Raw genomic sequence first — 12,696 nt, 5'->3', positions numbered from 1 at the left:
AGCAGGCGGGCACCCCGCTCACACCGCGAGAAGCCAAAGGTCCCAATGAGCAGCACTTTGAATGCTTCATATTTGCCTTCTTCCGGGGGCGACTGTATGAAATCCGCAAACTGGACGACTGTCTCCTGGTCAAGGGCGCTCACCATGTGATAGTAATGCGTGGAGTCAGAGGCTATTTGCCGAATCTGGAACTGGGCTTCTGCTTGGCTAAACCACACACGTGGTCGCAGTGTCCAGAAAGTCGGCAGTTTTAACGAAACTGTGTGAACAGATGAAGAGTCGGTCATCTTTGGTCCAAATCCCATTTGGACCGTCGGGGTCACCAATGTAGTGATGTACTACATACAGAACTAGAGACAACGACACGCAGTCGCTATGTCGATTCGAGACTAATTTATTCAAACTTCGGTGCTGACATTTAATCCCTAGCGCCCGCCCTCTCCAGGCAGAAATGACGTCAGAGGTGCATTACCAAAGTCTCTCCCCATGCGCTGGCTATTTGTGAGCCGGTTTGCCTGCGCAGAAAGTGGGTCGCCACAGTGTTGTTTATAAAGTGTGCTGCATGCTGAACTATGCAGTTATTTTGCGTTGTGGATGTTTTGGATCAAAAACATCCTGTGATTTACCCTCATGACTTTTTTTTGTGCAAACAAGCTCTTCTCAAATCATTGATGAGAAATAGTCAGATTCAGGAGATCAATATTGCTGAGAGCTTTGAACTTTGTTTGCTTCCAGTGACTGTAATATAAAGTAGACTAAGAATGGCTACAGTCAAATTGCCATTTGTCATCTTTAATTAGCTCCTGATCTCCTGAATGCAATCTCATCAACACTTCATTAAATCCCTATAGTGTTTTAGATAATAAAGTATTTTTTTTTACTTTACAAACACAAGAATGTCTGCAGAAGCTGGAAACCCAAAGCAACACATACAAAATGCTGGAAGAACTCAGCAGGTCAGGCAGCACCTGTGGAAAAGAATGAACAATTCAGCCAAGTTCAGGCCAAGACCCTTCTTCAGGACTGAGGAGAAAGGGGGAGGATGCCAAAATATAAAGGTGGTCAGCAGGTCAGGCAGCACCTGTGGAAAAGAATGAACAATTCAGCCAAGTTCAGGCCAAGACCCTTCTTCAGGACTGAGGAGAAAGGGGGAGGATGCCAAAATATAAAGGTGGGGGGAGAGGAAAGAGGCTAGGTGAAACCAGGTGGGTGGGAAAGGTCAAGGCTGAAGAAAGAAAGAATCTGATTGTTAAGGAGAGTGGACAGTAGACAGAAGGGAAGGAGGAAGAAACCAAGGGGGAAGTGATAGGCAGGTGAGAAGATGTAAATGGTCAGGGTGGAGAATTGAGGTGGGGGGGGGGTGGAATTTTTTTTTACTGCAAGTAGAAATTAATATTCATGCCATCAGCTTGGAGGGTACCCTGAGAGAATACAAGGTGTTGCTTCTCTGAGGGTGGCTTCATTTTGGCACAAGAGGAGGCCATGGATCAAAACAAGGGTGGGAATTGGAATTAAAAATGAATGGCCACTGGGAAGTCCTACTTGTGGATGGTGCTGAGGTGCTCAATGAAGCATTCCCTGAATTTATGACGGGCTTCACCAATGTAGAGGAGGTCACATTGGGAGCACCAAAAACACCTTTTTATTCTGGCATTTTCCCCCTTCCTGTCAGTGCTGATTAAGGGTCTCAGCCTGAAATGTTGACTTTTCTGTCAATGCTGTCTGATCTGCTGAATTCCTCCAGCGTTCTGTGGGTGTTCTTTTACTCGTATCTTCAACTGTTTTAAAACTGTTGCTGAAGACATCCCTAGCTTACAATTTTGGGTATTTGTACAATATGGATATATACAAAAAAAGATAAATTATATTCAGCATAGTTTATTAAATTCAATTTTTCTTTATTTTCCTGTGAACATCTGCAAGAAAATGAATCTCACAAAAGTGACATCTATATGCTTTGATATTAAATTTACTTTGAACTAAAGAGGGAACATATCATGATGAATATTATGTTAAAGTAATTGCAATAAGCTGTAGTCTACAAGTTGATCCTGTTTAATTACAAAGAATTCTACTTTTTAATCTGCTTTTGAAGCAGTGGATGCACATTTAGCATTTGCAAGCCTTTTAATTATACCATTGTTATAATTGTTGTACAAATTCAAGAATTATCTTCCCCATTGAGCTTTTTTCAATTCAAAACATGAAGGTGTAACGTCCTGACAAAGTTTTAAGACAGAGAGAGGCACCATGTGATGCAATAATAATAATATGTAATCCAATAATATCAGAAAATTCTTAACTTGAGCATGGTCAATCTGAGTTAATGAGTTAGAGTTGGAACATAGGGTGTGTTAAAATTAGCCTCAGAGTTCTTGGGGAAGGAAGGGGAGACAACAGGGCAGAAGAAGAAATGATCAGCACCAGGCTGGAGTCAGGAAGTGAAAGGGCTGCAAAGGTTGCTGACAGGTTGACATTGAACAAGTCATGTTGGAGCCTCTATCCTGCTGCGGCCTCCTCTACATCAGTGGGACCTGATGTAGACTGGGGCACCGTTCTGTCAAGCACCTTCACTCCATCCATGACAGGCAGGATTTCCCAGTGGCCAACTATTCTAATTTCACTCTGCATGACCATTCTGCCTCTTCTACTTGCCACGATGAAGCCACTCTCAGGTTGGAGGAGCAACTTTCCTTTCCAGTGCTGAAGAAGGGTCTCAGCCCAAAGGGCCAACTGTTTATTTCCCTCCATAGATGTCACCTGACCTGCTGTGTTCAAGATTATATTCAAGTTTAAGCTTAATGGTCATTCAACCATACACATGATTATGGCCAATGAAACAGCATTCCTCTGGGGTCAAGATGCAAAACACAGTACCCACAGTAACACATATAACTATGATAGCAGAAAAAAATACTGTGACATAAAAAAATATGGCCCAAGACCCTGAGTGTCATAGAAGTAGATTGATAGTGCACAGATGTTGTCCTGGAGCTAAGTTTCTGCAAGAACAAGCCATAGCTGTCCCTCATTTCTTGCAAGTGCAGCTTCGGATTAAGGTAGTACAGCTTGTCTTCTTGGGAGCAAGCACTGGAGGGCAGCAGAAATGGGAAGGGCCAGCTGCCAACTCAGCACAGAATCCAGCAGCAAACCGCTAACTCCAGCATCCCCTTCACCGACGACCAGAACAGGTGATCCCGAGGCATAAGGGCCTTGTCCGTGCAATGCAGCACCCCTGCCATCAGTCTCGCTGATAAACGAATGAATCAGGCTCGCAGCATTTTACATTGCCAGTGTCCAACAGGGTCTTGCAATCCCAATAAACACGTCTGTTAGGGGATTTCCTTTTCCACACAATACTCGTTAGGAGACTCTTTATTTGTATGACACTAAGAACAATGACCACCTCATGATCAGTACATGCACCCTGTTTATGGTAGATTCTACCGGGTAGGGTTTGTACAACATTTCCATATTTGGTATTGTCCTGAGCAAGCTTGGGGGAAAACACCTACGTCACGTAGCCTCAGCTTGTACAGCTGCAAGCTAGAGAGCAACACCATATAGTCTCATGTCTACAGCAGAAGCTAAAAGGCAACACCATGTAACATTGTGCCTACAGCAATAGGGCAGAGGGCAGCTCCATGATTTTCTGCTGATTCAGGCCTTAAGTAATACAGACACTAAGTAATTCTATAGTCTCCCAAAAGTATTTATCCAACCCTAGTTGGCCAAAATTCTCCACAACTCCCAAGCCAATCATTTATTGAGTCATGCACTGCCTGGATGGCTGAAGCAGGCTTGAATATGGTGCCCAACATCTCCAGCTCCATTGCTATCTAGCACGTCGCTGATGGGGTAGATCTATCTTACTTGATGTTCTTAATATCCAGCAATGCCTTGTAATCATAAAAAAGACGAAGTATGAACAATTGGCACTTCGATTGGACCCAGAGAGGCCACTGCGCCTGAGCATGCCGCCATCTTACTGGAAGACATTTTTTTCTGTGTTACTTATGTTCTAGCCAGCTTGTAACCCACATTTACCTGGTGAGATGCAGTCAAGCTTATATGCAATTATTAGGAAGCTAGGGGTAGGAGGTTTGCTTCTTGTCAAAACCTGTGAGGCTACATCAGTTTTTAAATGTCACTCTTATTCAGAAGATCAAAAATAATGAAGTCACTGCAAACCAATTTTAACATTTTTTTTAAAGTTAAAATATAATTAAAACTCTTAGAAATCAGTAATGAAACAAGTGTATGTATAAACTTTTCTCCAAATTTCCCAGCTGAGAGAATGGGGACTCCCATTCTACATCAGTTCTTACTGTTGGTGTGGGATGAAGAACTGGATTCCCAAGAATAATGCTGGGGAATCTCCGTAGACAGGAATCCACTGTGGGACTCCATGTAGAGGCCTGACTGGATTTAGATGCTTGGAAGCCTTTGAACACCAGCTTTGGAAAAGCCAGCAAACAATTAGGACTACTAGGCCAAAACTCTCAAATAACCCATTTAAAAAAAAATAATAATAATTGGCTAAGCTCAGCATGCAGGACAGCTGTAAGACAATTACATTTGTACACTGTATCCAGTTCCACTGGCCCTTGTCCAGCACACTATAAAATATCCACTAGATAAGGGATTCCCAACCTGGGCTCCATGGCCCCCCTGCTTAATGGTATTGGTCCAAGGTTGGGAACTTCTGTGCTAGATCATCTACACCCATTTGAGTTGATTGTATCAGGAAGGAGAGGGGTGAGAAAAAAAACTAAGAGTGCATGAGCTCAGTCCTATGAGTGTCATTTCAAAACTGTAATTGGGTGAGTTATAGTTTCTGCAGTTCCTGCATTCAGGTGTTTAACATTTTGGCAAAATTTGTGTTTGACTCTTGTCGCGATATCCAGGAGGAGCAGTGGAGCATTCATCAATTACGTTGTTGTGGATAGTGGCAACAGCAATTGAAAATGGTAACAAAGTGTTGTCACCGAAACAGGACTCCATCAGCTGGTTATGTCATTTCTCTGAGGCTTCTGTCAAAGTTAGAGATGAGATGGGCAGGACCTTAGCAACAATTTTAACTGTGGTTATCTGCAGGTGATATAAGAAGCCTAATGTGTCATGATAACATTGCAACACTGACACAATGCTGGAAAAACTCAGCAGGCAAAGCAGCACCTATGGAGGTGAATAGTCGATGTAATGGACCAAGAACCTTCATCAGTGTCCTGATGAAGATCTCTGGTCCAAGACATTGACTGTTTATTTGTCTCTAGAGATGCTGTCTGCCCTGAGTTCCTCCTGCATTTTGAGTGTGTTGCTCTGGATTTCCAGCATCTGCAGAGTCTCTTGTGGTTATGATAACATTGCTCAAGTTGATTCTTCTTGCTAATGAATTGTAGTCTTCCACCCTGGTTAAAACCTTGCCAATTTTGTAATGTATGCTGTGGTGGCATAAAACTTTATTAAACTGTGAATGCTTACTCAGTTTTCTGTGGTGTATTTTGATCTTTTTTTTGTCTGCTTTTATTCAGGTAGAAGCTCTCACTAGACCTGACTTGTCTCTTTTTATGATGAAATACCTGATGACTCTAATTGTCGGTATACCAGCAGTTTTCTGGGTTGGCAGTAGGAAGACCTGTTCTGAGTGGGCCAATTTCTTTCAGAGCGCTCGCAAGCGAGAGTAAGACCACTTGTCAATCTTTTGGTAACTGTGCTTACAATAGGTGTGGAAGGTAGTAGCATAACAGATTAGCTTTATTTTCACTTATTCATCAAAACATACAGTGAAATGCGTAGTTTGCATCGAGGATATGCTGGGCAGCCGTCAAGTGTCGCCATGCTTACGGCGCCAACATAAAATGCCCACAACTTACTAACCCTAACCCATTGGAAAGTGCGAGGAAACCCACAGGGTCGCAGCGAGAACATACACACTCCTTACGGACAGCAGCGCAAATTGAACCCCAATCCTACGGCAGGCGCTGTGCTCCAGCAGCATAGACGTGCTACTTGTGGGGGTTGGGATGATTGCTTTGTGGAAATATGATGATGGCCTTATAGAGTGGCATTGAAAGGGGGTCAGTTCACGCTCTCAAGTAGTGTGTCCACCCACTGGAGCTATTGAGGAGGACAAAACCTCCAGATTGCTTTTCAATTTCAAATCTCCAGTTATTTTGCAATACTTGGGTTTATGAACTTAATTTTGTAACAATTAAAGAGTTAAATTACATCTTTTCATTTTGCCTCTTTCACATTCCTTTGTCATTGTCTCTGTGAAGACAGACAGATATATTAAATTCATTTTGTCATTTTTTTCCCATTCCCCATTTTGGCTCCTCTCTCATCCCTTCTTATCTGCCCATCATCTTCCTCTGGTACCCCTATTCCTTCCTTTCTCCCATAGTTTGCTGCCCCCTCCTATCAGATTCTTTCTTCTTCAGTTCCTTGCCTCTTTAACTTATCACTGCCCAGCTTCTTTCTTCAACACTGACTCGCCTTTTCCCTCAACTAGTTCCCAATGCCACCTGCCAGCTTGTACTCCCTCCCCTCCCCCCAGCCTCCTATTCTGGCTTCTTCCCCCTTCCTTTTCAGTCCTGATGAAGAGTCTCAGCCCAAAATCTGCTGAGTTCTTCCATCTTTTTGTGTGTGTTGCTCTGGATTCCTAGCATCCACAAAATCTCTTGTGTTTATGACGTTTGAGGTTTGCATTGTGACTTGACTGGTACTTATTTTCTGAACGTTCTCGTCTTTCTTTCTCCCCAGTCCAATAACGGAAAGCCGCAGAGTGCTGCAGGAGTCCTGTGAATTTTTCCTAAAGCACAATTCCAAAGTCCAGCACCAAAAGAAGCACAAGTCGGGTTTCCATAAACTCAGGGTCATCTCTAAATCCATGGGGACATGCACCACAGGTGGGGCAAGTCATGGGACGTCCCTGCCTGCCGCCAGCCCAGGGACACTTTCAGAAGCTAAACATTTTCTTGAAATCAATGAGCATCATGCTCTGCTACCTGAAATGCCATCCACGTTGAACGTCTCCACCGGGGAACGAGCTTCTATCAGTTTATTGGGCCAGGCAATGTCTGCTGACCTGACAGAGAAAGGAAGTAACGAGGACATCAACTCTGTTGGACCAAGAGTTCAGTCTGAAGGCGTGCAACGTGTCCCAGATGGAAGGTGAGGGGCAGCTGCTTTGCTGTGTAATTTAATAATTGCATCTAAAGTTAACAAATGCAGTGGAATTCCATTCTCTTCAACATTATTGTAAGCATTCAAGTTTGGGGATCAGATCCTAACCTTCCAATATTAAAATGATTGGTTAGTGGTTTGATGTAGAAATAAAGAATAAGGTAGAGTAATTGTAGTGCAGTTAAAGATTGGCAAGTATGACTTTGTAGGCATCACTGAATCATAGCTGGGAGCTTAACATCCAAGGATACACATTGTATTGAAAGGGCAGGCAGGTAGACAGAGGGGCTGGAGTGACTCTTTTGGTAAAAAAAATAAAATCAAATCCTTAGAAAGAGGTGAAATAGGATTGGAAAATGTAAAGTCCTTGTGGGTAGAGTCAAGAAATTGCAAGGGCGGAAAGACCCTGTGGGAGTTACATTTAGACCTTTGAACAGCAGCTGGAATGTGGGATATAGATTATAATGGGAGATAGAAAAGGTACGTTAAGAGGACAATGCTACAAAGTCATGCAGTTAAACTGGGAAAATCAGGTTGGTGCTGGGTCCCAAGAGAAAGAATTTGTAGAATGCCTACAAGATGGCTTTTCAGAGCAGCTTGTGGTAGAGCCCACTAGAGAAAGGGCAGTACTACTAAAGGATCAGCTACTCTGGATTGGATATTGTGTAATGAGCAGGTTTTGATTCGGGAACCTAAGGTAAAGCAGTAATCATAATGTGACAGAGTTCACTCTGCAGTTTGAGAGGGAGAAGCTGAAACCAGGTCTTCTACCAGTATTACAGCGGAGTAAAGTGAACTACAGGAGCATGAGAGGAGATGGCCAAAGTTGATTGGAAGAGGTCACTAACAGAGACGATGGCAGAACAACAATGGCTGGAGTTTCTGGGAGCAATTCGGAAGACTCAGGAAAGATGCATCCTAAAGCTGAAGCAATCTAAAGGAGGATGATGCATCCATGACCGACGAGGAAAGTCAAAGGCAGCATTAAAAGCAAATGAGAGGGCATGCAATATAGCAAGAATTAATGAGAAGCGAGAGGATTGGGAAGCTTTTTAAAAACCAACAGAAGGCAACTAAAATAGCAATAAAGAGAGAAAAGACAAAATGTGATAGAAAGCTAGCCAGTAATATAGAAGAGGATACAAATTTCTTTTTCCAATATATAAAGTGCAAAAGAGAGGGATATAGGACTACTGGAAAATGATACTGGAGAAAGGTAATGGGGGACAGTGAAACAAGATAAGCAGCCACGGCATTACAGAAAGATACTAGCATGGGTAGATTGGCTGAGTGACACTGGCAAAAGGTAGAGTAGGAATAAAGGGGGCCTTTTCTGGGAGGCTGTTGGTGACTAGTTGAGTACCACAGGCGTCATTATTGAGACCATTATATGCCAATGATTTGGATGATGGATTTGATGGCTTTGTGGCCAAGTTTGCAGATTATATAAAGATAGGTGGATTGGCAGGGATTCTTAGAAAGACTTGGACATATTAGGGGAATGGGCAAAGATGTGGCAGATGGAATATAGTATGGCCATGTATTTTGGTAGAAGGCGTAGAATATTTTCTAAATGGGCAGAATGCTCAAAAATCCGAGGTGCATAGGGACTTGGGGCCCTCATGCAGGATTCCCTAAAGGTTAACTTGTAGGTTGAGTCAGTGGTAAGGAAGTCAAATGCAATGTTTACATTAATATTAAGGGGACTAGAATATAAAAGCAAGAATGTAATGCTGAAGCTTTATAAGTGGAACCCTCAGGTTCAACCAGCATTGTTAGTCTAGGGAAGACGGTCTCTGGCTCCACCAAATGTGAAATCTGAGGAGCTTGTTTGTGAGGATGCAGCATGACGTGTTCCCCTGTTACAAATCAATACCACGAAATAACAGACAACACACCATATGCAATTAAATGATTTAAATTCATAATTCTTAATTTGACCAGAAGGTTAGTAAAAAAAAAGGGCTCATTTTACTGAAACAATCTAATGTGCACGTTGGAATACACAGTTTCCCGTCCGTTAGTCCTCCATCAATTTCCCCCGGGTTTCATCAACGTTTGTCCCCACTCCTTTCAGGCATCTTCTCCTTTCATATTCCCCTGAACAAAAGACTTAGAACAACTCACTCTCAGGCACACAGCAAGAAAAAAACACTCCCTTCGTTGGACGGCGCACATTCCAAACCCCCCAGTTATCTCTTGGCCATAACCCAAACACTGCTGCTACAGAATAACCATTAGATTAGTCGTGAAGCCTTTCCCAGGGCATTACACCAAACTTAGTCATGTCCTCATAACTTTGAGAGAATTTGCCAACCCTTCCTGCAATACACAAAGTCCAACCCAGGTTTAAAAAGCAGTGACATAGTTCCCCAATGCAGAAGGGGCCACACTCTGTTCCTCCATCATATATTGGGGGGGAGGGTCACACCCACTGATAACTGGGACATACCAGTTCTCAACTCTGCCACAATCTCCTCTACTTCTCCCCAGGGCAAGCTATCTGTGGTTAATTTACTGCAGGGGACCACTACCGAGGACTATACCCTGCTGGCAGAGGCCTCCTGCGCTGCCAATGTATTTTCCTCCTCTCGTACTTCTCTGATCGGTTCACAAGGGAGGGGGTCACAGCTTACGAGATATTCAGAGCGCCCAAGTGATCAGGTCCTGGGATTCTGCTCCGTTCTTAATTGATCCACCTCAGCCACCTGAATGACCCCTCTGCACTGCAAGCAATTTAGCTGCCTCTCTAGCTGAAAAATATAAGCAGAAAGCTTCTCCCCTTCCTCCTGACGCATGTTCTGAAACCCCAGCATGAGCTCCATTACGCTTACTGGTATGCCAGATGCATTTTCCAGTGCTCACATGTAAGTGGTAGTAGTGGCAAGGGGGTTCTGGGACTTTACGACTCTCACAACGTCAGCAGCCCGCCCCCTCAAACTTTCAACCAATCATCATCAGATCACTGCCACTCATCTAACAACTGAGAGGTCTGCTCTGCACAAGCCTCATACTCCTCCTCCCCTTTAGGGGTGGGCTTTGTTCCTGAGAATAGGCGGAACCTACCATAGCTGGGACTACGGACCCGAGCATTTTTCCATTTATTTTCCAAAGGGTTAAGGGCGGATACTAACTCAGATTTCTCACTCTTCCCTGGAGGACGGGGACTCATTAGATATTTCAAATTAGACTGCTCCTTCTGCTCGCGAAGCAGAGAGAATCCTGTCTTTGAAGTCTTCACCTCCAGCTGCAGGAGACCCGACTTGCAATTCGGCCTGCTCCACTACACTCTTCTCCTCCCAGGAAGCATGGACAGTTCACAGACCCCCTCACCCGGGGCCTCAGTAGTACCAGACAGTTCCACTGCCGTTACGTTAGCACTAGTCTGAAACAAAACAAGGTCTGTGTCCACTATTTTATCATATCTCCACTCCACAGTCATTACTTTGCCGACAGCTTTAACAGTACTTAAAAGGAAAATTAACAATTCATCTGGAGTACAAATGTCTACTGCACTCAGCACACGTGTGTTAGTTACCGGTAACGCCGTGGATTCATCCAACAAAATCAATCCCAACTGTAGCCCTCAGGTTTGGCCGGTGATGTTGGTCTAGGGAAGACAGTCTCTGGCAAATGTGAAATCTGAGGTGCAGAACATCTTGTTTGCATGGATGCTGCGTGATGTGTTACTCTGTTACAAATCAGTACCGCAAAATAACATACAGTACACCATATGCAATTAAACGGTTAAGCTTTATAATTCTTAATTTGACAAGAGGGTTAGTAAAGGAGAACTAAAAGAAAAGGGCCATTTTAATGAAACAGTCTAATGCGCATGTTGGAGCTCACAGTTTCCCTTCCGGTAGTCTTCCATCAATTTCCCCTGGGTTTCATCAATGTCTGTCCCAACTCCAAGTCCACTCCTTCTAGACGTCTTCTCTCTTCCATCTTCTGCTGAACAAAAGTCCTAGAACAACTTGCTCTCAGGCACACAAGAAAAAAACACGCCCATCATTGGACGGCGCACATTCCAAAGCCCCCGATATCTCTGGCCATAACCCAAACCCTGCTGCTACAGAATAACCATTACATTAACAGTGAAACCTTTCCCAGGGTGTTACATTGTTCAGACCCCACTTTGAATATTTTGCGCCATTTTGGGCCCCTTATTTAAGAAATGATTTGCTGGCATTGAAGAGATTCCAGAAGAGGCACACGAGAATGATCCTGGGAACAAAAGGGTTAGCATATGAGAAGCATTTGATGGTTGTGCACCTGCACTCACTGGAGTTCAGAGGAATGAGGGGGATTTCATTGAAATCTATTGAATATTGAAAGGCCTTGATAGAGTGATTGTGAAGAGGATGTTTCCTGTAGTGAGGGAGTCTGAGTCTGAGGGTACAGCCTCAGAATAGGACATCTCTTTAGAATAGAGATGTGGAATTTCTTTAGCCAGAAGGTGACGAATCTGAGAAATTCATTGGCACAGACAGCTGTGGAAGCCAAGTCACTGGGTATATTTAAAGCAGAGGTTGATAGGTTCTTGATCATCAAGGGCAATATTTAGGGGAATAAGGCAGGAGAATGAAGTTAAGAAGGATAATAAATTAGCTATGATGGAATTGTGGGGCAGACTTGATGGGCTGAATGGTCTAATTCTGCTCCATGTCTAAATTAATGATATTTCAGACTGAGCTCTCTCGCTGCAGTCTGAATCCCCCCTGCTTCCAGACAGGACTATCACTACTGGGCTGAACTTTTCTCCTTCTTCTTCAATCTTTTTATTATTGTTATTAATATCAACAAAATAAAATTGATACATAGATAATGGGATTACAAACTTATACAATTCAACTGAACATGAAAGAATATATAAGCAATGATTACAGTATAAATGGGTATTCCCAAATCATAGACGATACAATATACAAATAAACAAGGCAAACCTATGTATATCATAATATATAATAAAAAACAGAAAAAAGAAAAAAAAATTATACAAAAAAACTAATCTAATAATCCAGTAACTAATAAGGAAAAAACAAAAAAGAAAAAAGGAAAAAAAAGAAAAAAATGGAAAAAGAAAAAAAAGGGCTGTTTATAATATCTCTCAAAAATACAAAGTCATGAGTGTCGTCAACTCTGATCCTCTCAACACATATAAAATCGAAACTGGAAAAACAAATAGGCCTGGAACAGCGTCATATTACATCATATGAAAATATTGAATAAGTGGTCTCCATATCTTTTCAAATTTAATAGATGTATCAAATACACCACTTCTAATTTTTTCTAAATTTAGACATAACATAGTTTGAGAAAACCAATGAAATACAGTAGGAGGATTAATTTCTTTCCAATTCAACAAAATAGATCTTCTAGCCATTAGTGTAAGAAATGCAATCATTCGACAAGCGGAAGAGGATAAATGGAGTGAGTCCATCAATGGTAAACCAAAAATTGCAGTAATAGGATGAGGTTGTAAATCAATGTTCAATACTGCAGAGA

At 42.6% G+C, this 12,696-nt stretch overlaps 1 protein-coding gene across 2 annotated transcripts in view; it reads left to right on the top strand.

Annotated features, from left to right (window-relative positions):
* LOC132394986 (frizzled-6-like) overlaps positions 1-12,696 on the top strand; it is an 85,978-nt gene that overhangs the window by 57,600 nt on the left and 15,682 nt on the right. For both annotated transcript variants that reach the window (XM_059971329.1, XM_059971323.1), the window contains 2 exons: positions 5,535-5,683; positions 6,766-7,176. In XM_059971329.1, the coding sequence (XP_059827312.1) occupies positions 5,535-5,683; positions 6,766-7,176 (560 nt within the window). The remainder of the gene's footprint in view (positions 1-5,534; positions 5,684-6,765; positions 7,177-12,696) is intronic.

Source organism: Hypanus sabinus, chromosome 1 (assembly GCF_030144855.1).
Source record: "Hypanus sabinus isolate sHypSab1 chromosome 1, sHypSab1.hap1, whole genome shotgun sequence".
Taxonomy (NCBI): domain Eukaryota; kingdom Metazoa; phylum Chordata; class Chondrichthyes; order Myliobatiformes; family Dasyatidae; genus Hypanus; species Hypanus sabinus.
The sequence above is the reverse complement of the archived record's forward strand: the minus strand, read 5'-3'. Positions and strand labels throughout refer to the sequence as shown.